Source organism: Panthera tigris, chromosome D1 (assembly GCF_018350195.1).
Source record: "Panthera tigris isolate Pti1 chromosome D1, P.tigris_Pti1_mat1.1, whole genome shotgun sequence".
Lineage (NCBI taxonomy): Eukaryota > Metazoa > Chordata > Mammalia > Carnivora > Felidae > Panthera > Panthera tigris.
Window position 1 is genome coordinate 99,323,320 of NC_056669.1, and position 26,613 is coordinate 99,349,932.

A 26,613-nucleotide genomic window follows, 5' to 3' on the forward strand; every position below is an offset into this window, starting at 1 on the left:
GATTTTTTTCTTAATTTCTCTTTCAGATAGTTCCATTACTAGTATATAGATGCACAACTGAGTTTTGTATATTGATCTTTTATCTTGAAACTTTACTGAATTCATTTATTAGTTCTAACAATTGGCTATAGTGGGTTCTATTTGTTTCCATACAAATTTTAGGGCTGTTTTTTATATTTCTGTGCAAAATGCCATTGGAATTATGATTGGGATTGCACTGAATCTGTGGATTGCTTTGGGTCGTATGGACTAAGTCAACAGGACTTAATGAACATGCACTATATGCCAGAGACTGATAGACGGTGAGGAACTAGGATCTCAGTGACCTATATATGAATCCATAAATGTTCACATTGGCAGATACCGTGTGGATAATCCAGCCTCACTCAGTAATTTTATATAGAATCAGAACAAGGTTGGGGGTGGGGAGGAGAGAAGTGGAGAGGTAAATGACACGTTCAAGTTAGTTACTAGATTATTTATGATAGAACTAGAGCCCAGCTGTCCTGGCCCCTGTGCAGTCCTCACTTTCCTCTCTCTTCATTCTCCTTTCCGTTCTCAGTAGTTGAGTCTGGAAAAAAAAATTCCCTTTATGTCCTTCCTTCAACTTTCTTCTGTTTATTATTCTTCTGTATTCTCTTTTGCACCTCATTATTTGGTGCAAAAACTTCACAGAAATCTCACTAAACTAATTGAAACAGATTTTGAACCTTTCCGAATCATAGTTTATTTGGCAGTGTTTCACCCGAGACAAAAGAAATTCCATGGGGAAGTTGTTCCCTTGATTATAGTGTGTGGCTTAGTTTATTTTAAATAGTTCAGGGATCTAAGCATTTAGTCAGACTCCTTGGACTCGGTGGGTACGTTTTCTACATAAAACACAGCATCTTAAATTCTCTGAGTTTGCTGATTTCTGTGGCTTTTATTTGTTTCTTAGATATTATCCAAATATCAACCCAGATCCAGATCCTCTGAACTTTCCTCTTCTGTGATTCATCTTAGATGCCATCATTTGTTTTCTAAAAGCCCCCAGGAACATGGTGTTTTGTTCTAGAGGACAAGACCTGATTCTTGAATTGCTGTAGCAGCAACTACCCAGGGCCATCAGAAGGTAGCTTAGTGATTTCCAAGTTATTAACCTGTCAAGTATCTAGTGTGTGGCTTTGGGAAGCAATTGATCTCTCTCAGTGTCTGTTGCCTCATTTGTAAATAGAGGAGGTTTGATTAAAAGCTCTAAATATTTTCACCACTCTTAGGGGCTTAGTTGAGTGTGATGAACTGTGTTCGCTGGACCCTTCAGTGAGAAATCAGCTAGGTGGGGAATATTAGCCAAAGCAGCTTACTCGTCCAGCGATCATGACTTCCAGAGAAGAACCTAATGCTCCATCCCACTGAACCAGATCACTGCCTTGAAAATGAGTTATTCTAACAGAGTGACTACCTTCATGCTGAGCTAGAGGCACTTGAGTACACTTGAGATCCATCTGACCCAATTCCTTGTTCCAAGGCAGAACAAAACCACGCCAGGTAAGTGATATGGCTGGAAGGAAGGCACAAGGCATATGATGTTGAGCAAGTCAGTTCCTTTCTTTAAGCCACAAGTTTTAATTTTAAAGGGGGTGGTTTGGTATGGAGTACTTTTTGGGGTGTGCACCAGGGATGAGGCTATGGATTAAATTTATTAATTTGTTTTTATTGTTAAATATATACGGTATAAAATTTGATGATTTCAAAGATCTTTCCAATTTTGGGATTCTTTGAGGTCCCATTTGGGAATTATGAAGTGGGAGTGTGTGCTTGGAATGGAGGTTTTACTAGGTCATCTGAGATCAGTCACATTGGCACATCAACCTCTTTCTTACATTGAATTCTGGGCATTGTCTGCATTCTATTCTTCTGTGGTCCAGAATCCAGGAGGTCACGTGATGTAGAGTCTGCATGCTCTTATGCTGATTTAGGCTTTTACATGTTCACCACATTTTCTTTCCATGTGTCTTGGTAAGGCAGTATTGTGGGAGAGAGGAAGTATTTCTTACCAGCTCTGTGGGAGAGATGGTGGGAATGGCTGGTGGCAGGGAGCAGAGAGAGGAATTAATGCAGAAAAGACAGAAATGACTGAAATGAAAAGGTGGTTTTCAGAGAGAAAGACTATCAAGTATTTTATCTCCTTGGGATAACGCCTGGAAAAACTTGACCTAACATGATTTTTTTTCTTGCCTCTAGTGATCTCTCAGATTGGTCCCATTATATTTTCCTTAGTTTCAGGAATGGATAAGAAAACAAACAGTTAAGTTCATGCCTAGATAAAAGGTATATGTTTGTGTAGGCCAACAAAAATATACCTTAGACCTCTCATGAAAGAACATATTTAATTTTATTTTTTTTCTTTTTTTAATTATTTTTTAATTTTTTAAAATTTTTAAATTTTTAAATTTTTTTTCAATATATGAAGTTTATTGTCAAATTGGTTTCCATACAACACCCAGTGCTCATCCCAAAAGGTGCCCTCCTCAATACCCATCACTCAAACTCCCCTCCCTCCCACCGCCCATCAACCCTCAGTTTAGAACATATTTAATTTTAACTCTTCACTTCTGTGTTATGTACTTAGAAATTGTATAGGGCAGTGATTGTAGAGCTCTGGATCTATGGTGAGGCTACTTGGATTGGAATCCTGACTCCACCACTGTGGAGCTTCTGGCCAGGTAATTCATTTCTCTTTGATTCTGTTTTCTCCTATGTATAAAAGGGGGTGATATTAACCCCCAAATCATGGGTTTATTGTGAGAGTCAAATCCATAATGTACCTAGAACATTTGTAAAGTATATGGCACAAGTACTATTGTAGTGCTCGACATCATTATTAATGAAAAATGCAGTTAATAAAAAAGATTTAAGAATATTAAACAGATATATTTGATTATTATGATGGTATATTTCTTAGTAGAAGGTACAGTCCCCAAAGCTATAATTATAAAGCAACCTGTTAATTTCTATAAAAGAAGTATGATAACAAACCATAGGAGCACAAAGGAGAGAGTGTATTATTCCTGGTGGAGTGTTTGTGCAATTAGAAAGAAGGAACACTAAACACAGAGAAGGGAGAAAGGCACCTTGGAATAGGAAATAGGTGTGTAACAGTCATTTGGGAATGACATGGGTGCAAAAATAGGCAATGGCCAGTTCAAGCAGGACCTGGACTTTATGCTAAGAATGTTATAATTTAGGCTGTGGGCAATAGGGAGATATTGGTAGATTTTGGGTAGAGAAGTAACATGACCAGATTTACACTGAAGGATAATCACCAAAGTATTTTCCAACGCTCAGGGACAAGAAGGTGCAGAGGGGTTGGAGTATTAAATGCAAGCTTTGTTCAACACACCAGACCGGGACTGAGTCGGAAGGTGGGTAGTGTTGGAAGGACAAGGAGAGGGCATATCTGGAAAAGGAGGCTCTGTTGCGAGAATAAGCAGGGTGGGCTATGGGACAGGGAGAGAACCTGAAAGAGGCGAGTTGAAGTTTAGGGGGTAAGAGGATGATTGCTGAGGTGGCTCAGTGTGTGAAAACCTTTAAAAGTGAATCGTAGGAGTTCAGGTTTTCCTCCAGCTATTCCCACGCAGGGGAGGATCCGAGGAAAGAAAGATCTAGGAGACAATTTTCTGGCTGCAGTGTGTGGGATGGATGGCAAGAGCATCTGGAGATGAAGAGGTATTGGTAATCTGGGCATCTGCTGAGAGAATGTGAGAAGGGGTGGCGGGAAGAATGGAGAGAAAGGGCACACAGGGGGATGGTTTAATGAGAAATTAAAGGGGTGTGATGATGACTGGCATGGGCATGAGGGAAGGCATGGGTCAAATGTGATCTCAGAGCTATAGCCTGGGCATCTTGGAAGGTTTTATGAGCATTTGATTATTAGTGAGTCTTAAAATCTTTCCATATGTATACTGATATTTTTACTTATTCTTTTGTGAATCTTTATCTTTTGCCCATTTTCTACTACGATACAGGTATATTTCTTAGAGAAGTTCATTTTCATGTTGGGTTATTAAGCCTACAATTTTTATTGCTCTAGAACATGAATTGCTTTATTATTTTAAGGTTCAATGATTTTTATTTAGTTTTAAACTTCAACTTGTGTGCTTATATGAGGAATTCTGACACACAGTACTGTGTTCTGATCTGTCCATATCACTGACTTTTGTTTTCTCTGTGGATTCTGGTACTTGATGTCCAGGTGTGTTTTTAGTTCTTAAGTATATTTCTTAAAAATTTCAGTATGAAATCAGGGTTATGGGGGAAAAGAGTGGAGACTAAATTTAGAACAGAGAATCAAGGTATCGTGATTTTTCACCCAAGTTTTTCATGGGTCGTATGTGGTGGAAAAAATTCCTAACATGGCACCTTAATCTAGAGACTATTTTAAATCACATGACATTGTTAGCTTGAGGCGAATATCAGATCTGTATTTATTCTGTATAGTCTAGTGTGTTTATACGTATATTAGAGGTGCTCGGTAATTATCTGTGCCAGGGGAGTAGCTCATAGAGATATCTTAACTCTTGTACACTTTGCTGCTAACTATCAACATGGAGCCAGAGCAGGCAGGCTGGCTAGCCATAACAATGCTCTCAGAGGGCAATCTCTTTGAATTCAGGATATCTCAGTAGTTTGAGCAGTGGGGAAATAGATGCGAAAGTCATATGAAATGATGGAGACAAACTAGTAAGTGGAATTCTGTCCAGGATTTGAGCATTTGTCATACAAACAGTCATCGAAGCTGAAGACTGGCAGAAGATTCTGACCTCTGAATGAAGGACAGTATACTCAGGACCTTCTGGAAAGGGAAGAATTATCTGTGGGAAGATGTTTCTCAAGGCAGAAATTAAGGAAACAAGGAATTCAGGAGTAGAAGTGTCTCATGAGGATTCCCCAACAGAAGAGAGCTATTCAAATGCAATGAAGATAATAAAGACTATGAAGTTGAATGGCTCCCCAAATTCAGAATCTCTTGTAGCAAACTAGAAAGAATACTGGCTGAAGTCTGAAAGCCTGGCTCTGAGGCCCAGAATTCACCGCTTTCTGTGTGATCCTGGGTAAATAACCATCTCCCTGAGCCATAATTTTCTAATATACGAGCTGTCATTAGATTACCTATATTTAATGCTGAATGAGTACATACGGGCTAAATGAACGGGCAAAGTGGTTTATACTGTCTAATGTGCTATAAATGAGGTGACTGATTGCAATCAGTGTCTGTTTTATTACAGGTCTCTCATTACCTGTGCCCAGAACACCTGATTAGATTCCATGGCGAGTACAAATAACGTGACCGAGTTAATTATCGTCGGTCTTTTCCAGGATCCAGAGGTGCAGAGGGCATGCTTTGTGGTGTTTCTTCCTGTGTACCTGGCCACAGTGGTGGGCAATGGTCTCATTGTTCTGACAGTCAATGTCAGTAAGAGTCTGCGTTCCCCCATGTACTTCTTCCTTAGCTACTTGTCCCTGGTGGAGATCACTTACTCCTCCACTGTTGTCCCTAAATTCATCACAGACTTACTTGCCAAGATTAAAACCATCTCCCTGGAGGGCTGTGTGGCTCAGATATTCTTCTTCCACTTCTTTGGAGTTACTGAGATCTTCCTGCTGACGGTAATGGCCTATGACCGCTATGTGGCCATTTGCAAACCTCTTCGCTACACCACCATCATGAGCCAGTTTGTGTGTCGCCTTCTGGTGGCTGTTTCCTGGCTCGGGGGCATAATTCACTCCATGGTCCAGATCCTTGTTACTGTTCAACTGCCGTTCTGTGGTCCCAATGTGATTGACCACTACTTCTGTGACCTCCATCCGTTATTCAAGCTTGCCTGCACTGACACTTCTGTGGAGGGGGTTATTGTGTTGGCCAACAGTGGATTAATCTCTGTCTTCTCCTTCCTCATCTTGGTGTCCTCCTATATTGTCATCCTGTACAACCTGAGGAACCATTCTGCAGAGGGGAGGCGCAAAGCCCTCTCCACCTGTGCCTCTCACATCACAGTGGTCCTCTTGTTCTTTGGACCTGCCATCTTCCTCTACATGCGACCCTCCTCCACCTTCACTGAGGACAAACTGGTGGCCGTGTTCTACACAGTTGTCACCCCCATGCTGAACCCCATCATCTACACACTCAGAAATGCACAGGTGAAAAATGCCATGAGGAAGCTGTGGGAGAAGAAAGTGAACTCAGAAGTGGGATAAAAATGAAAAAATGAAAAAAAAATTCTTCAGAACAGGACTATATATGCATTCTGTTTTTGGTCAAATGTAAAGAACAGAACAAAAGTTAACTTATTCATATATATTTTTTTGTGGTAGATAAATGAGCCCCTTATACTCCTTGTTATCAGTTGTAGCTCTTTCATTGCTGTCTGTATTTCGGAGAATTTTCAAATTGAGTTGCATCTCTTCTCCTGTTGTCCATAGTGCAAAGTGCACAGATTTCAGGAGGGATCATCTAGACTGGAATTTCCATTTGGAATTCCCACCCCATCATCTTCTGTCTGTACAACCTTGGGTTCATGCATTTTGCCTTTTGGTGTTAGCATATGGTGTGTGGAAAGTCTGTGGACTTGAAGAATGAAGTTTATGTTTTGCTTTTCTACTGATGTGGTCTTGTGGGAGTCACAGGAAAGCATTTTTACTTCATTTGGTGTCCCTACCCCATTAATTTAATTCCAGTGCCTAAAATTCCATAATAGGAGCTTTATTTCATGACAGTAGGGCATTGCTAGAATGGCAGTATCTCTTGGAGGTGAACTACAAATGCTTATATTTGTCATATCTTCTTGATGGATTGATTCCTTTATCCCTATACAATCTTTTGTCCTTTGTTATCATTTTTTGGATTAAAATCTATTCTGTCTGATATAAGTATAGCTACCCCTGCTTTCTTTTGTTTTGGAATTTCTTTTCTGTTGATTTACTTTGAGTCCATATTTGCCCCTAAATCCGAAATGTGTCTCCTGTAGGCATAGTTGGGTCTTCTTTTTTCTTATTCCAATCAGTCACTGTGTCCTTTTTGATTGAATTTAATCCATTAACATTTAGAATGAATTATTGACATAATTTATAGTTTATCTTGTTAATTGCTTTTGGTCTGTTTTGAATTTCCATTGTTTCTTCTGTTTCTGCCTATCTTTTTTTTTTTTTTATGTTTATTTATTTTGAGAGAGAGAGAGAGAGAGAGAGAATGAGAGGGGGAAAGGGCAGAGAGAGGGGAGAGAGAAGGGGCTTGATGTCACAAACTGAGATCAGGGCTGGAGCCAAAATCAAGAGTCAGATTCTTAAATGACTGAACCAACTAGGTGCCCCCGCTTCTGCCTACCTTTGTAAAAGGTAATTTTCTGTGGTGGTATGCCTTTGAGAATTGACTCTGCGTTTCTGCTTTGTTGTTACTATGAGGCTTACATAAAATATCTTAGAGATAAAACAATCTATTTCAAGTTGATAGCAACTTCAATTGCATATAAGATATCCACCCTTTACTCCTCTATTTTGTGTTTTTGATATCACAATTTACTTCTTTTTATATTGTGTATTCATATACAAATTACTGTATATATTGTTATTTTAATACTTTTCCTTCAACTGTTACAGTTAAGTGATTTTCACACCATTGTATTATAGAATTAGTTTTTGAAATCTGACTTTATATTTCACCTTACTATTGTGTTGTATAATTTGGTATGTTTTTGTGTCACTAATTTATATCTGTTCATTTCAGCTTGATAGTTCCTTTGAACATTTCTTGCAAGGCAAGTATTTGGGAAATATTTTGGAAAAGTCTGCCTTTATTTGTGAAGGACAACTTTGCCAGATGGAATAACCTTTGCTTTTTTTTTTTAAATTTGAATATTTGAATGTGTCCTGTTGCATTCTCCTGGTCTGTAGGGTTTCTTTGGAGAAATCTGCTGGTAGCTTAATGGACATTCCTTTGTAGGTTATAATGTTTTTCTTCCTCTGGCTGCTTTTAGGATTCTCTTTATCTTTGGTTTGACGTTTTTGTATAATGTGTCTTAGAGAAAATCTTTTTACATTGAATTAATAGGGTGATCTGTTAGCTTCTTGTACTTGGATATTCAGGTGTCCCCAGGTTGGAGAAGTCACTTTTCTGTCTACAAAATATTCAGAAAATAAAGTTAAGAATCAAGGCAACAGGCTAGGTTCATTCACTTAATCTCTGTGAGGCAGGCTTTGGAATTATTTTCAAAAAGAGACCTTATTTTTTATACTAGATATTGCTACATATCCTGTAGCCTCTGTGCTGTTACAGGACACCCACAGTGATCCCTTGGTTTTGAAATAGATGTAGTAGCAGATCGAGGATTCAGGGATCAAATAAAAACTCATATTAACATCTGAGTTCCAAGCCCTGGACAAGGTGCAATATAGGTCATAAACCTATGGGTAATCTAATCCTTGGTGACAAAGTGCCGGAGCCAAGATCTCAAGTCACCGAGGCATGTCTGGCATGAGCTTCTTTCCCCGGCAGCCCAGTTTGGCCGACTCTGGAAACATCCTCTCCCCGCCTGGGCTTCTGAGCTCTGCTCAGGCTGTCTGTGCAGAAATTACATCCCAGGAAGATGGAGAACTGAGTCGGATCACGTTATTGTTCATTTTCTCGCCGGTGTATCGTTTTAGATCTTGCTCCTCAGGTTTGCTCTGCTTGCGTTATGAACAGGAATCTCCTCTCTCTGCGTGACCCCCACTCCCATTCTGGAAGCCGGCCACGGGTGGGCAGCAGGGGAGGAGCTGGTGGGTGAGAGGAGAGTGATGCAGGTGTTGGGAGGAAGCCCTGGAGCCTGGTCTAGTCCAAGCTCCGCCCAAAGGGCCGTGTGATTCTGGGTCCAGATTCCTCTTCTGTGGAAGGAGGATTCCATGAGCTTCCTTCCGAATCAAACAGCTGATGGTGGCTCAGTGAGGGAGCTAGCAGGAGAGGCCCGACTTGACGCCTCTGGTGAGGGCTATTGTTGGAGGAAAAGTGGGAGAAAAGGATGCTGGAAAAGGCTGGTCAGAGCAATATTATTTGTCAGAATCCACAGAAGGAGGGGTTCCATGGCAGAAAGGTATAATGAGAACTCATGAGGTGGGGCAGATTTATTGTGGAGATTTGAAAAATGTTCACCGAAGTTGTTTATCGGGGCCACTGTGTTTAGTATTTCTTTTTCTTGTTTTAAAGTTTCTTTATTTATTTTTGAAAGAGAGAGAACAAGTGGGGGAGGAGCAGAGAGAGGCGGAGAGAATCCCAAGCAGGCTTCATGTTGTCAGCACAGAGCCCAACGTGGGGCTCAAACTCACAAACTGTGAGATTGTGACCTGAGCCAAAGCCAAGAGTTGGACACTTAACTGACTGAGCCACCCAGGCACCCCCCTGTTTAGAATTTCTTAACCATAAAGCCTGGAAAGGTGTGGTTACTTGATGTTTGAGAACACATACTTATCTTTCAGAGTCCCTTCCTTGGCCCTGCCAGTTAAAGAGCCAGAATTAAAGTCACCCTGCAGGTGACATGTTCCTGCACTGTGAATGGTTTACTGGTCTGATGACCTCTTTTTGCAATTCTCTCTAGAATGTTTTCTATTTTGATTTAGAGTTTCATTTTTTAAGTTTTTTTATTTAAATCCCAGGCAGTTAACATACAGTGTTAAATTGGTTTCAGGTGTAGAATGTCGTGATGCAACACTTTGATACATCAACCAGTGCTCTTCCCAAACGCCCTCCTTAATCCCCTTCGCCTATTTTGCCCATCCCCCCACCCACCTCCCCTCTGGTAAACATCAGTGTATTCTCTACAGTTAAGAGTCTGTTCCTTGGTTTGTCTCTCTCTCTTTTTTTCCCTTTGCTCGTTTGTTTTATTTCTTAAACTACACATATGAGTGAAATAATATGGCATTTGTCTCTGAGTGACTTATATTGCTTAGCATTATACTCTCCAGCCCCACTTAACATCATTGCAAGACTTTGTTCTTTTTTGTGGTTGAGTAATATTCCATTGTGTAATATCCCACATCTTCTTATCCATTCATCAATTGATGGATAACTTGGACCATTTATATAATTTGGCTGTGGTAGATAATGCTGCTATAAATATTGGGGTTTCATGTATCCCTTTGAATTAGTATTCGTATGTCCTTTGGGTAAATACTTAGTAGTGTAGTTGCTGGATCGTTGGGTAGTTCTATTTTTTTTTTTTTTTTTTTGTCTCAGACTTCTCACCTTTTATTTTTAATTTTTTAATTTAATTTTTTATTTTTTAAAATTTACATCCAAATTAGTTAGCATATAGTGCAACAATGATTTCAGGAGTAGATTCCTTAATGCCCCTTACCCATTTAGCCCATCTCCCCTCCCACAACCCCTCCAGTAACCTTCTGTTTGTTCTCCATATTTATGAGTCTCTTATGTTTTGTCCCCCTCCCTGTTTTTATATTATTTTTGTTTCCCTTCCCTTATGTTCATCTGTTTTGTCTCTTAAGGTCCTTATATGAGTGAAGTCATTTATTATGACTTTTGTCTTTCTCTGACTAATTTCACTTAGCATAATACCTTCCAGTTCCACCCACGTAATTGCAAATAGCAAGATTTCATTTTTGATTGCCGAGTAATACTCCATTGTATATATATACCACACTTTCTTTATCCATTCATTCATCGATGGACATTTGGGCTCTTTCCATACTTTGGCTACTGTTGATAGTGCTGCTATAAACATGGGGGCGGGTAGTTCTATTTTTAACCTTTTTGAGGAACCTCTGTACTATTTTCCAGAGTGGCTATGCCATGAAGTTAATAATTATAAATGGCCCATTGTTGTTAGTATTTTTTGCACCTGTTTATGAAATACTGTCTTCGGTCAAGGTCAGGAAGATATTAATGGATATTTTATTTCAAATGTGTAATGTGCCTTTTTCATTCAAATCCTTATTCCACTTAAAATTGATTGTTAGGGATTATGTGATGAAAGGCTTCAATTTTATTTGTTTTTTCTTATATGGAACACCAAGTGTTCTATCATCATATCTATATCAAATTTCTATATTCGTATGAATCTGTTTGTGGCCAATCCTATACTCTCTTAATTACTGTAGTTTATGTCTAGATATATGGTAGGGCACGTTTCTCTATTTTTTTTTTTTAAAGAATATCTTGTCTGTTTTGAGTCCTTTTATCTTCTAGACAGTTTTAAATCTAAATTGTTAAATTCCACAAAATAACTTACTGGGATTTTTTTCTATTGTTCTATAGATCACTTTGGGAAGAACTTATGCCGTATGAGATCATGTCATTATTTTCACTGGTATGAGATAAGCCTGATTTGCTTATGTGTTACTGTAAACCAAGTCCTCTGAAAAATATAAAGATACAGAGTTCTGTGACTGACAAGTGACTTATGAAACTTTTATTCCCAGGGAAACTGTTAAGGGAGTAGAGGAAGCAGAACAGAGGAGTAAAATATAAATAGAATTCAGGTGAATTCTAGCAGAGGGTCACTTCAGACTGATTTTGTAGAACTCTGGAGTGTAAATTATGCCTAGAGTTTGATTAGAAGCAAGTGAGTGGAGTTTTGATATCCAGACTATTAATATATATTTTTAAGTTTATTTATTTATTTTGAGAAGGGGAGAGAGAGAGAGAAAGAGGAAGAGAGAGAGAGAGCACACATGCAGGTAGGGAAGGGGCAGAGAGGTGGGGGGGAAAAGAGAGAGAGAGAGAGAGAGAGAGAGAGAGAGAGAGAGAGAGAGAGAAAGAATGAATCCCAAGCAGGCTTTCCATTGTCGGCACAGAGCCCGACACAGGGCTCGAACTGTGAGACTATGACCTGAACCAAAATCAAGAATCATATGCACAACCAACTGAACCACCCAGGCACCCCAATACTCCCAGATTCTTTAGACATTAGCTAAGGGCTTCTCTGGGTTTGGGTTGGGTATAAATTCCCAGACACTTTAATACAGGGAAAATGGACTCTAGTAGCCCAAGGGCAGCATGTGCTAGCTGTTGACAGTAAAGACACATGAAGTTCATGTGTTAAAAAAAAAAAGCGATATGGACAGGGATATGGACAGACCTTGACATTCTTTGTCATGCTCTCCTTTATTTTGGTGCTCTTTATTTTTATTATTGTTTTTAACTTTGGTGGTTTTTAAAGTGTTAAAGACCACCAGCTCCTTTGATTAAATTTATTCTAGGAAACCTATGGTTTTGTTGCTATTGTAAATAGGGTCCTTAAGAATTGCATCTTCTAGGCACCTGGGGGGGTTAGTCGCTAAGCGTCTGACTCTTGATTTCAGCTCAGGTTATGATCTCATGGTTTGTGAGATAGAGGACCGAGTTGGGTTCTGAGCTGACAGCGTGAAGCCTGCTTGGCATTCTCTCACTCCTTCTCTCTGCCCCTTTCCCACTCACTCTTTCTCTCTCAAAATAAATAAAAAACATTAAAAAAATCTTTAAAAAAAGAATTGCATCTTCCAAATTATGTCCTATAGAAATGTAATGATTTTTTGTTTTTAATTTATATTACTAAAACTTTATTATTGCTAATAATTTTTCTGTAAACACTTTAGGGTTTTCTAGTAGACAATATCATATGGGAATGCTACTGGTGTTCTATCTTCCTCTCTATTTTTTTGAAAACATCTCTGGGTAAGAATTATAGCACAATGTCAGATATAAACAGTGATGATAAGATTCTTGTTTTTAATTTTAAGGGGACTATTTCTAAATTTCCCCATTACGAATGATGCTTGATATAGATATGGACCATATGTGGCTTCCACGTAGTGTAATGTTTTCAAGATTCATTTACATTGTAGCTTGTATCATTACTTCATTTCTTTCTATGGACCAATAATACAGGGTTACTGGAGGAGTTGTGGGTGGAGTTGCTGTTCCCCTGGCTACCCCGGTTCTAGGGTATGCGGTATATGGTAGGTAGGCAGTTAAAACTTCACAGCCCTATCTTACAGCAAAACAGCTGCCTCATTCCTCACCAAGCTTTTCCCTGGTGATCATTGGGTTTTTACTAAATTCCAGGGTTCTACAAAACCAGTTTTTACCATCTCATTAGTTGTTCCTGGTGGTAGGGGGATTGAGCCCTAGAGTTCCCTGCTCTGCTATTTTCAGTGATACTACTCTTGTAATCATCATAATTCTCTAATTCAATATTATCTCCATTTTACCAGTGTGTACGCTGAGGCACAGAGAGGTTAAGTTACTGGCTCAAGATCATAGAACTATAGGGGCACTTGGGTTGCTCAGCTGGGTAAGTGTCTGACTCTTGTTTTCAGCTCAGGTCATGATATCACAGTCATGAGATCAAGCCCCATGTCAGCTCCCACATTGTGCATGGAGCCTACTTAAGAGTCTCTCTATCCCCCTCCTTTGCTCCTCTCCTGCTCTTGTGTGTTGGTGTTCTCTCTCTCTCTCTCTCTCTCTCTCTCTCAAAAAAAAAAAAAAGATCATAAAGCCATAAATAGTGGAGTCTGGGTCTAGAGGATGAAATTTCTACTATACTAATGCTAGTAGTTTCTTGATAAATATTTATGACTACAATATAGCAGGATATGGACATTAAACTTTCTTTTTGTGTGATAATGATTTTGACTCTGGTTTTTATTTGATCATGAAGCTCTACTGAGATTCAGAGGCTTCTTGAGTAGAGTAATATATAAATTTTGAAGGGAAAAAGGGAAGGAAAAAGGCCAAAAAATGAGGAGGTATGATTCAGACAATGTAACGTGTTTATCAGATCATTTAATTTTTTTCTCTTGGGCACACAGACTATGTTTCCTAGCCCCCTTACATCCATGTGGGGTCTTATAAATAATGGGTAGAAGATGTATCCCAGTTTAGGCTTGATAAATAAAATGTCCTCAGTGATCCTTAATCTCTCTGTGTGGTCATTGGCTAGGTGGGTGTAGATGACCTAGAAGATGGTCCTGAAGTTTCAGGAGACTGGAGGCATCACAAAATGGGAATGGGCCTGTATGCGGGGTTCATGGCTTGGTGGAGAGTTGCGTGTGAGACATTTCTGATTAGGCCTATCTGTATTGGATTCAGTGTGAATGACTTTTACTGGGATTATGCCACTGAGATTTGGGGCTGTTCTGTATTATTAAAGCATTACTAACCCGTGCTAATTAATACAGAGAACTAATAGATAGGGTTCCTAATGAATTTATTCAAGAAGATGAGGGATGGAAGAGGTAGGGATGGGGCCCCTATAAGGGTGCTGGATGAATGGACCATTCTCAGGAGCACTATGCAGGGGGCCAGCTATCCTGGGTAGAGCCCTTGCCATGCTGTACCTCAACCTCAGGATTGCACTGATCGCCATTCTTCTAACATTGTGGATACCTCCCCACAATGCCCCCAGCCACCTGGAGCCCAGAGGATGTACTCTGCACACAAATACTGCGTTAGGAGTGGAAGAACATCACGACTTGACTTGGGGGGGTTTCTGAACTTAGGAAACTTGAGATCCCTAAGCTGGGTGAGTAGTTAGTGGAGCAGCTGCACATTATAGAATAAATGAATGTAAAATGCTGCTAATCACATCTGCTCTGTCTTCTACACGGCATTCTGGTGAACGGAGATGGTAATGGATGAGAAAATCCTCTGTAAAATGGAATGCAAGAATAAGAGCAAACACAATTCTTCCTATTAACGGTCTTCAACTCTAGGCTGCCCCTGAGTTATGTTGTTGGATTACTGAGAAAGCTTCCTGATCCCCCATCATATTCTCAAAATGAATTGTTATATCTCCTAGCTTGACTATGCCATGAGGTAAGGAGATGTGTGTGTGTGTGTGTGTGTGTGTGTGTGTGTGTGTGTGTGTGTGTGTGTTTTCTATTTAATTTTCCTGAATCCTAAATCCAGCCACGCATAGTGTTCAGCTCAGTGGTGTTGGTTCCTCTTAGATGGAAGAACGGACAGATGGACTGAAGGCCAGAGAGGTGAAGTGGTTTGACAAGCCTGTAGATTTTTTGAGCTGGATCCTACCTCTTGATTTCCATCATTCCCCACCACCCATCCCTTTCATCGACTTCTCTGAGCTGCTATTTTCTTTCTGTGAAAATGATGCGTTAGATCTATATAAACTTTTCATCCTCCCTACCAGATTTTATATTTCATGATTTCAAGAAAAATGTAATAGGTTTCCTAGAGTTTCCTTCTCACAGTTCTCTTATGCACCCTCTGGGTGATGAATGACCAGTGGGAGGAGGAAATAGACAAACGCATGAAGCAGGTGATACTGTGCGCTAGCACACTGGAGTTTAGATCCAAACCTCACAGAGCTTCATTTAAGAGTTGGGATGCCAAAAACACTGTGGAGGGATGGGGGCCACTGGGTGCTGTGGAGGAAGGTTAGGGTAGGTGAAGGGAAAACTTTAGATTTTTGGAATCGCACTAAAAAAAAAAATGACACCTGAGTCTTTCAGTGTACTAAGAACAATGGCAGAATTCATCTTAGGCTTTTTAAGAAAAACATTTTCCTAATCATTTGATTTTTATAAGGCAAGGTTCTGAGTCTCTGGAGAGGAGAAGATTTAGGCAGAGGAGAGAACGAAGTGGCTTTACTTAGTAATATAAATGAATATAAAACAATAAAAGGGTGACTCTCATGAGTGAAGAGTTGTAGCGATGCTGAGTTTTGCTCTCTCTGGTGGGCTTGGGACAGACATCTGGGGCTCTGAGTAGGGGGGAGGAGAAGACCTGGCAAATGGATGGACCTGAGTGGAAGCAGGACCCCAGGAGATGGAGGCAAGATGGTCCAGAGACTCCCCGGCAGGCATTTGTAAGTTGGTGGCCCCTGGGAGCATGGGTACCTGCTCTTACAATTTAGGATTTTCCTTATAGCTGTACTTCCTTTAGGACATCCTCAGTTTCTGTAATTCAGCCAAGTGTCCAGATGCAGAAGAGAAGGAAGGGAGACACTGCAGTGGCACAGGAGTGGTGATGAGGTGGCTAGATGCATGTGGTCAGGGGATAGTGACCTTGGCAATGATAATGATGGTGGCAATAACAGTAGTAGTGATACCAACACCTACACAGCACATGCTTGCATACTACGTGCCAGGCATTGTCCTAAGCATTTATAAGTGAACTCATTTTATCCTCGTCTTGGCCTTATGAGGCGGGCACTCTTTTTTTCCAGCTTTCCTGAGAGATTATTGACATATGACGCATGTAAGTTTGAGGTGTACCACGTACAGTATGTGATGATTTGATATATGTATATGTTGAGAAGTGATGACCCCAGTAAGATTAGTTAACACCTCCATGCCCTCACATAATTACCATTTTTTTGTGTGTGTGTATGGTGATAACACTTAAGATTTACTCTCTTGGCAACTTTGAAGTATATAATACAGTACTGTTAATCCTAGTCACCATGCTGTATATTGCATGCCCAGCTGGACACTATTTACAGAAGAGAAAACTGAGGTAGAGAAGACTTAGGGTTAAGTAATTTTCCCAAAGGGGAAAACCTGAGGCAGAGAACTTGAGAGGAGTGACTTCCTGCTGGCACCCAAGATAGTGTGGTGACCTATTTGTCCTTGGTTACCTGTGGTAGCCAAGTATGTCCTTGGAAGGCTTGAAAAATCTGGATCCAGAGTTTCAACATTTGTGACAAACTTTGTCCACTTCTCTCTGTTTCCCCACCTTGGCTCTGGGCCATGTCAGTAGACCCGGTTAGCCTCTGAGACAGGGTCTCACAGGACTATGGGGTTTAAATTCCTGGTCCAGTGCCAGCTACTTCCAGCTGGCTGGGAGGAGAGAGTTAGTCTCTTCCAGGAGCCAACTCTCTAGCTCAGACACTCAGGGAAGTCACTTGCAACTTGTTCCAGTTTTCAGGGCAAGAAGGACGATAGGATTTAAGTGTTCCCAATATGGTTGGGACATAGAGTTTTTGATTTCATCCAAAAGACCTGACATCAGGGCATTAGAGGATCATCTAGGGGATGGAGCAGCCATTTCACCCTGTCACCCTCCTCCCCACTCTGACCCCAGAGAGCCATCAGGGACTTAGGAGCCACTTTAGGTGAGTTCAGTGCTATGGTGGTTGCAAAATGTGGCATGTCGGGATCTGCACTTACAGGTGGAATCCAAAATTTCAACAGGCATTTCAGAAATTTTAAATCCTCCTGATTTTTTCTAGAGGAAAGGTCCAAGCAAAATAATAAATTGTACATTATTCAAGTACTTCACCTTGGCTGTACAAGTAAGTTTTCTCAGTGTTGATTTATTTTCTGATAAATTCAAATTTTCTATTGTTTTCTATGTAAAGAGACAATGAAATAACCCACTTGATTTTTGGTAATGCTCCTAATTTCATCCTTCTCTTTTCTGAATTTTGATGAAACTTTCCAAAATCCTACTTATTCTTGGTATTTGGGTCTGAATTGAGAAAAAAAGCCTTACAAATAATAACAACTTGTTATTATTTGTTGTATTTTTTGTTGTATTTTTGTTGTATTATTTGTTGTATTAACAACTTGTTAAATAATAACAACTTACATTTTTTCCCTGGAGCTTTATAGTGTCCACGGTCTGTTCATTTACTTTCTTATCTGACTTCTCAACACCCTTCAGATGAAGTATTGACATCACTGTTTTAGAAATGAAGAAACTGAGGCTCACTGTGGCTGAGTGGAGGAGCTGAGACCTCCACGGTTTGTTTGATGGCAATTTCAGACTCTCAGGATCCAGTAGCGTTAAGAACATGCCATCAGACCCAGACCCAGAATCTCAATCTTGTGTCATGAGTCCCCCACCCATTTAGAATTGCAATAAATTTCTTTTTTTAAATATAATTTATTGTCAAATTGGCTTCCATATAACACCCACTGCTCATCCCAACAAGTGCCCTCCTCAATGCCCATCACCCATTTTCCCCTCTCGCGATAAATGTATTTTACGTGATTTCTTCACCTGTCTTCTGGCAACCCTTTTTATTCATAAGACTATAAGACTCATAACATGGAGTGTTCTCAAGCTCTTTCCTAGAAAGACTCAGCTTCTTTTTAATAAAAATATATTTTCAGTCACCCTTATCCGTGAGGATCCGTGGGTTTACCTGGCAATTGTACGGCATTTTCTTCTGAGGTTCTGCAGCCTTCTGCAAAAGTAACTCTTTTGATTTCATGTGACTTTCTCTGCTCACAAATCTCGCAATTATGGTTGGGGAATGGAAGCATCAGCACTGGCCAGTGTGTTGAAATTTACAAGCCCTAATCAATAATTTAGATGTCAGGACTGGAGCTTAGATATCTAGAAGGACATTGCTGAACTTGAAATACAGGGATCCAAGGTCAGGAAGGCTGGGCTGGGGTGCGGAAAGTCATGGAGCAGAGGCATATATCAGTGGCGGGGCAGGATGGGGCGGATGGTGGGGAGGCCTGAGCGCTACCAGCAAGGGGCCATGAGGTCGTGGGTGGCAAGGGGCCCAGGTGAACGTTAAGCTTATCTGTGCAGTGTGAGACTGACAGTGTGTGGTGTGAGGGAACTGTAGGTAGCATTGTGACAACTGAGGGCGGTTTCCACCCTAAATTACATTCAAGTTAGGGTGGGGCTCTTCTTCATGTTGTCCTTGGGCAAATTTATCTGGATACCATACACTCTGTGAGAATGGGGACCAAGCTTGCTTCATTTGCTTCCTCAGCCACCAGCCTAATATACCTGACATAACACTTGTTGATTGAATGAATGAGTGCGTGGACCCTTAAGCCTGCTGTGAATCCAGGGACCTGAGGATGTACTCCAAATTTATATGGCTCACAAATAATTTGAATGTAAGAGTTCCTTCATGGGATAGTAGCTCGTCTTTGAAGGTGCATGCAGAATGTTTAGACTCCTTTCAGACTTGTCACTGCTGAGATAACTAATCTTGGAGATGCACAGGCCAGAATCAGTGGGTTGGTGGGCAGGGCCTTAAAGGAGTGATCCGGACCACAGAGGTCCCTGAGGAGCATTTCTGTGGGGATAGCTGGGGAAAAAGTGAACATGGATTTTATTGTTCTAGATAACACACAGAAGAGGAAATGAAGTGTAAAGAGGTTAAAGACCAGCTCAAGTTCACATCATTAGGAAGTGTCAGATTATGGGGAGGTTGTAAAGGGAGAGCAGCGGCTCACAGATGGCAAGGGAAAAGTTGTTCAACATTAGCCGTGGTCAAACAACTATAAATTTTAAAAAGTCAGATGAAATTTAGCCAAAAATAAATCCTGATATCCAGCACTAGCTAGGGTGAAAGAGATAACCTCCATTTTGGTGTTATGTAAATTGGGGACTGTCTTTTTGGTGAGAGATAGCAAAAGTCTTTATAATATCTATACCTCACTGTTTAGTATATACATCTGAGAAATTATACTAGGGACCTAGAGATGACTTAGTGCATGATTAAGTTTTCTGTGGTATTAGAAAAAAAAGTGGACTTGTTATTAGATACATCTACTTGACAGAATAATAGGCAATCATTAAAAACAGTGCATTATAATGATATGGGAAATATTTAAGTTATATTGGTCAGGATAATATATAAACATATGGTGTGATATGTGTTATGGTGTGATAATATATAAACATCTATAGATGGAAGAAAGGATGAAAGAAAAATACATTAGAAAGTAAGTTTTTCTTTTTGGATGGTACTACTCAATAATTTTTTCTCCTCCTTTAAATATTTTCTAAACTCTGTCTCATCACCATAGGTTATGTTTGTAATTATTTTCCCCTCCTTTTCCTAAGAAGATCCACTGATACCCAGCTTAGGCAAAAACCTGGAGCTAGCAACTTTGTCTTTCCTTCTGTTCCTTTTATCTGGTTCGTGTCTGAGTAATCTGGGTTTTGAAGGACACAATGGTATAGGAGAGAAGGACAGACTGGGGAGTTAAAGACTCCCACAGACTGGGATCTGTGTTCAGTCTCTCACAACCTAACTTCTGTGAGTTGGTTTGCTCTTTAATACCTCTAGGTCAAAATGTTAACATCTGAAAGTCAAAGATCTTTGCACCAGCTTATATAAAAAACCCCATCCTTCATAGCTTATTAGCAAGAAAAAAGGTACTCTATAGTTCATAAATGGATAAAATTCCTTATTTGGCTTTTGAACTCAGGTCACATAGGATTGTGGGAATTTTCCAAATCAGAGAAGAGATTATGAAACATTTTTTTTTTTCCCCTGCAGGAACTTTCTTTAATCCTATCTAGGCATTCAACATATGCATCATTCAGAGCAGCGGAAGGAGGACCAGATGATGCAGAAGGACGGACCAGATGACATGTTATAAGAATACTATTGGTTCTGTTAATTTACCATGTTAGAATGTAAGTAATTCTGATAAGAAGCTATCGACCTCCTTAGATCCAGGTATTGTAAGTTTCCTATATTATTTGGTTTTGTTTTTTTATTCATTCAACACATAGTCATTGACTACAGTTCTAGGTCTGGCAATAATGACAGTAGACACAAAGAATCTTCTTTCAAGATACTCTAAGTGTAGGGTGGGAAGGTGGAGGGAGACCAATACAACATAGTGCGTGCAAAGAGCTAGGGTAGAGATGCAATCTGGGTGCTGTAGGAATACAGTGAAAGTCCTTATAATCTAGCCTGGGTTGGGGGAAGAGGCCATCTTCCTTGTGGAGATAATAGCTGAGCCTATTTTCGGAGGATGTATGGGAGTAAGCCAGGAAAATTGGGAAAGATTGGAGGAATAGCATGTGGATGACAATGAGGTGTTAGTGAGCATGACTCGATCAGGGGATTTAGAGTAGTTTCATATGGTTAAAGCACATGGTAGTGGACAGGGATGGATGACATGGAAGGGCGGTAAGATCCAGGGACTTGTAATGAGACTAAAATGCTTAGATTTTTATCTTGAAGGTAAAAAGGAGCCATTGGAGGGTATGATTGAATGATTGAATTTTATGTGCAATACTAGATGCAGTGTGGATGATTGAGCAGGTGTCTGCATGAGATATGAGGCAGGAGAGAGGGATGACCTTGTTGGAGCAACCATCAGATTATTTTGCTAATTGATCTCAGTCTAGTGCTGAGAACTATGGTTGGGGCATGATAGGTGCTCAAAATGTTTCTGAAATAAATAAATAAGTAAATGAATGAATGAATGAATGAATGAATAGATGAATGTTAAGGTGTTCCAGACTCTGAGTCTGGAGTTCTGTCTTGTCCAGCAAGAGAGCAGATGTAGAATTGAGAGAGAGGCTAATGTCGCGGAGTGGACAAGAACCCCGAGTAAGGGTCCTTGCTCTGTTTTTATTAGTGTCAGAAGGCTTACACACATGATGGATGTGCAGAAAAAGACAATGAATCCATGAACGTTAACTCATGTGTTAGAGAAAGGAGGTTTCGAAGATACCTGGTATTAGGGATGTGGGTCAATACAAAACAAAATCCTGGCTCTGGGCAGATGGCTTTTTAAAGCAGGCATTAGGCACTGCCTACGGTTGTCTTATCTTGCCTCAGGGATAAGACAGATAGAGCATGCTACCTCAGGGTCAACAAGGCACCTTTCTTTTGCTAATTAGCTCCCCTCTGGGCAGCTTCCCTCTGCTGTGGTCTATAGCCCTGTTTACCTATACTGGTCCTTCCCTCCTGTGACAGCAGCTTTCTGCTTCTGTACTATGTTGGGGGTGCTTCCGCCCAGTTTTCCTAATCTTGGATGCTTTCATCTCGTGGCTTCCTAATCCTATGCCTTTGTTCTAAACTGGGGGTGCTTTCGCCCTGTTTACCTAATCTTGGATGCTTTCATCCTAAACCTTGTTAACCCATGGGTGCAAGCTCAGGAAATTCCTAAACTTATTCCCCCCAGTAAAGAACAAGACTTGATAAGGTGTGGTGACTAATTTTGCAATTATGAGGTGGACTAGTGAAGGGAGAAGTCAAGGATGACTCACACCCGTGTTTGTAGCGGGTGGCGGAGGAAATGCGGAAGGGGGAGCAAGAGCTGAGCTGGGCTTGAGATGAGGAAGTCGGTGCCCATGTGCATTGAGGAGTACAAATGGGAGTTGGAAGTGTAGCTCCAAAAAAGCAACTGTAAAAAAAAAAAAAAAAAAATTAGAGGGATTATTTTCCCAGAAGTGGTTATTTTCAGTGAACTAAAATTTATATTATCCTTTTATCACAAAAAAACTTCCATGAAGATATTTTCAGTCAGAAAACAGAATTCATACTTATCGGTTAAAATGCAAGAGAGGTAATATTTCGGGAGTTATTTTATCTGCTATTTAACTTTGTACTCTGTCAAAATTATTAATTAGAAATGCAGAAAATGATTTTCATTATTAACACGTTCTTTCTTTGGGATTCAGGATTTGGGATAATGCTATTCCACAAACACTGATTTCCCCCAACTTGAAAAAATTTCTTGAAAGAGGTAGTAATACATTTTTCTTGGGAAATCTCTTTTCACCCAAGTCCTTGCTCATGGATTCATGGATAGTCCACGAAACATCACGGAATTTTTCATGCTGGGACTCTCGCAAAACTCTGAAGTGCAGAGAGTTTTGTTTGTGTTCTTTCTGATTGTCTACCTTGTCTCTGTTGGGGGCAACCTACTTATCATGATCACCATTATCTTCAGTCCCACCTTGGGCTCCCCTATGTACTTTTTCCTCTCATGTTTGTCCTTTATTGATACTTGCTATTCCTCATGTATGACCCCCAAACTCATTGCAGACTCCTTGTATGAGGGGAGAACCATCTCTTTTGAGGGCTGTCTGATTCAATTCTTTGTTGCCCATTTATTGGGAGGAACTGAAATCATTCTGCTCACGGTCATGGCCTATGACCGCTACGTGGCCATCTGCAAGCCTCTGCACTACACGACCACCATGACCAAGCATCTCTGTGCCCTGCTGGTGGGGGTGGCTTGGCTGGGGGGCTTCCTGCATTCACTGGTTCAGCTCCTCCTGGTCCTTCAGCTGCCCTTCTGTGGGCCTAACGTGATCAATCACTTTGTCTGCGACCTGTACCCCTTGCTGGAGCTCGCCTGCACCGACACATATGTCATTGGCGTCCTGGTGGTGGCCAACAGTGGTGTGATCTGCCTGTTGAACTTCCTCATGCTGGCTGCCTCCTACATTGTCATCCTGCGTTCCTCGAGGTGCCACGGTGCCGAGGGGAGGCGCAAAGCCCTCTCCACCTGTGGGGCCCACTTCACTGTTGTCGCCCTGTTCTTTGTGCCTTGTATATTTATTTACATGCGGCCATCGTCTACTTTGTCCATGGACAAAATAGTGGCTGTGTTTTATTGTATTTTGACACCCATGTTCAACCCCCTGATTTATACACTGAGGAACACAGAGGTGAAAAATGCCATGAAAAACCTATGGAAAAAATGAGCAATTGTGGATAGAAGATACAGGTACCGTAAGGAAAGAAATAACGAGTCATTCTCAGTAAAAGTTCATATTTTCATGATGAGAGCTGAGAGACTATTAAAAATTTCCAGAATAAAACTGATTTGAATGTTTGAAATTACGTCTAGTCTATCCATGTCCTGTGATACTGGCCAGACAAATTATTATACACAACTTCAATTTCTTTTAAACAGTTTACACTGCATTGCAGAACATGGAAACACCAACTCTCCCTCACCTTTGTCTGAGATGGAGCCTTCATCAGCCTGGGCTAGTAAGAGTCTGTGATGAGTGGGACCCCTTGTTGGAGTGAAAAGTATGACCCCTGGCCCTCCAACTCTGCACATCAGAACATTGATGAGAGTAGTTACTGATGGTTCACCTATGCCTGATTCTATCTACAATTTTTTTTTTGAAATTTTACTGAAATGGAGTTTAATGTGATTTTATTCCATTTAAAAACATTCTGCCGTTTTTAAAAATGTTTATTTATTTTGAGAGAGAGAGAGTTAGAACTTGAGTGGGGGAAGGGCAGAGAGAGAGGGAGACAGAGAATCCCAAGCAGGCTCTGTGCTCAAACCCATGAACCATGAGATCATGACCTGACCTGAAATCAAGAGTTGGACGCTTAACCAACTGAGCCACCCATGTTCCCCCTCCCATTTTGATACACTTACAAAATTGCCAGGAGTCCACAGCAGAAAAAAGGTCAAGACCAGCTTTATCTGGCATGTTCCAGACAGAGGCTGCTCCACTGGGTGGGTCCTGGACAGAAGACCACAAGGCACAGACTGACTCTGGGGGACACTGGGAGGGGCTGAGCAGTCTTCAGTTGCCCCTGAGATGGACATTGTCCTCACAGCCTAATCTATATTCTCTATCTGCCGTGTGGATTCTTAGGCAGTGGTCCAAATCTTTTATGCCATAAGTAGTTTTGAAGCGGCATCTTGGATAGCAACAGTTGAATGACCTTTCTCTGAGAGTCCCTGTTTGCTTCTTTGGCTCTGAGGGAAGAGCCAAAGCAGGGGCCTTCTGGGCATCATTGGGGTCCATGAAGGGATGAGTTGGTTTTGGAACAATACCAGAAATAATCTATAGCTTGGGACTATGAGAATGCAGCAAATACAATTAGGAATTACTGAATTCAAATCCTGGAAGTGCACAGAATAGGTTTATAGTAAAATGAACGTAACTATAGTATGTTGTGAAATTATGCAATAAATATCTAAACGTTGTGTACATGTGACCACACACGCACACACATGCGCACGCACAAATAATTGAGCATTGGTTTGGTGCATCAGCATAGAAGTAGGATCTCATATTCTCATAAGAAGTTGACATGGTTTTATTTTTAAAAATGAATAAAATGTATTCACAGGGGCTGATTTACTTAGCCAAGAGTGAGCTGGAATTTAAATCCGTATCATTCTGCGTTCAAGTATGATCTTGCCAAAATGCACAGTGCTTTACTATCTACTGATCTTCCTCTGCATGTTTTATTTTGTGTTTCCTGCTTGTGAGCTTCTTGTTATCAACATCCTTATTGTCAATCTCTGATATGAACTTGCCCAGATTTATTTAAAATCTGAAGTCACTATCCAGTATATCATCCGGGAGGCTTTGATTCTCTCTAATCCACACGGTAAAGTGCTTTCTCCTGGTCACTCGTTACTGTGGGATGGCTTTGCTTTCCATTTGTATGTCTTAGAACTTGAACCTTTTGGGTCCTCTGGTCAGGTGACCCCCATATTCTGTTTGAGGGCTGCATTTTATTGATAACTCATTGCCGCCTACATTGGGTACATGTGGGAAGAGCTCCAAGAGAACCTCTTCTCTTGTTGGTCAGACAAGTGGGCTAGAGAGTGAAGGGGTGGATACTTTCCTTTTCTTTTTCCATCTTCTTCTTTTTTGTTTTTTTTTTTTTTTTTTGTCTTCTGTTTTTTACTCTCCTGGACCCCAGACAATCCGATGGCAGAGAAGCAGTAACAAGGGTAATAATGGTGGTGTGACAGGTGCCTTAAACTCTCATGGGGTGAAACTTTTTATTTGGCCATTGGAGCTGTGATCTCAGGTGCCTGGAACAAATCCTTTTTATTCTCTCTCTCCTCCTGAATCTTGGCCATTGACACCGACTCTGTTGTGGGAAGTGTGTAGCACAGTGAAAAAAAAAACTAAAGCCAAATTTCCAGGGCCAAAGGCACCAGGAAGATCAAGGAGAGGAAGGGCCCAAGACAGTCCTCTCATTAAGTTGTGTATGAATTCCAGGGCTCTCCGCCTTGAAGCTGCAAACGCGTGGATCTGAACTCAAGCAGCATACCAAGGTCTTTGAGACCAGCATTACAGGACAGACCACTACTCGAGTCCCAGACTGGCCACTGGGTGGCGTACATGTGGGACAGAGCTGAAGAACACTGCAACGGATTTGGTAACTGAACTGACATTGGAACCACAGCCCACAGAAGATGGGTTAGAAATTGGGACCTGAAACTAGCAAGGTTAACTGCCTGCTAAAATTAAAAAATCCAACATTCTCAATTTAAAAAAGATAGAGTATCATTACATGATATTCAAAATATCCAGGATACAAGCTGAATTTGCCCAGTATATGGAGAAGCAGAAATCTCAACCTGCCAAGGGAAAAATATGACCAGCAGAGGCAATGATACAGATGTTGGAATTTTCAAAGACTTTAACCATTATAATCATAACCTATAAGTAAGGGCAGGCATACTGGAAACAGATGGAAAGATAGAAAGTGTCAGCAAAGAAATGGATATTATAAAAAAGAATGAAATTGAAAATGGAGAACCAAAAGATTCAGTGGCCAGAATAAAAAAAATCTCTGGCTGGGCTCAGTGGCACAGCAGAAATATAAAAGAAAGGTGAGCTTGAAGGTAGATTGACAGAAATTATCAAGTCTGAACCACAGAGAGAAAAAAAAAGATAAAAAATATTGGATAGAGTCTCAGGGCTTGTGAGACAATACCAAAATGTCTGACATCCATATTATTAGAGTCTCAGAAAAAGAGGAGAGACAATATGGTTTAGCAATACATTTAAAAAAATTTGGTGACATATATAAACTGATAGGTTCAGAAAGCTCAGCAAGTCTCAAACTGGACGACCTTAAAGAAAACCACCTGAGGGACGCCTGGGTGGCTTAGTCGGCTAAGCCGACTAACACAGCTTAG

The 26,613-nt window shown here is 40.6% G+C and overlaps 2 protein-coding genes across 3 annotated transcripts; both read left to right on the forward strand.

The window, feature by feature from the left end:
• The first annotated feature begins 5,304 nt into the window (after positions 1-5,304).
• LOC102953690 (olfactory receptor 4B1-like) lies at positions 5,305-8,380 on the forward strand. 2 transcript variants are annotated; one of them, XM_042958302.1, is made up of 2 exons: positions 5,308-6,216; positions 8,363-8,380. In XM_042958302.1, exons 1-2 carry the CDS (start codon positions 5,308-5,310, stop codon positions 8,378-8,380), a joined length of 927 nt encoding a protein of 308 aa, XP_042814236.1. The 2 variants fall into 2 exon arrangements, with proteins under 2 accessions (XP_042814237.1, XP_042814236.1); XM_042958303.1 differs by lacking the exon at positions 8,363-8,380 and having other exon boundaries at positions 5,305-6,237.
• Positions 8,381-22,492: 14,112 nt separating this feature from the next.
• LOC102971301 (olfactory receptor 140) lies at positions 22,493-23,401 on the forward strand. Its single transcript, XM_007082177.1, has one exon. It carries the CDS (start codon positions 22,493-22,495, stop codon positions 23,399-23,401), a length of 909 nt encoding a protein of 302 aa, XP_007082239.1.
• The last annotated feature ends 3,212 nt before the right edge of the window (positions 23,402-26,613 follow it).

Bases quoted from the DNA above. Each gene is read 5' to 3' on its own strand.
- LOC102953690 (XM_042958303.1), top strand. From the start codon at position 5,308: ATGGCGAGTACAAATAACGTGACCGAGTTAATTATCGTCGGTCTTTTC.
- LOC102971301 (XM_007082177.1), top strand. From the start codon at position 22,493: ATGGATAGTCCACGAAACATCACGGAATTTTTCATGCTGGGACTCTCG.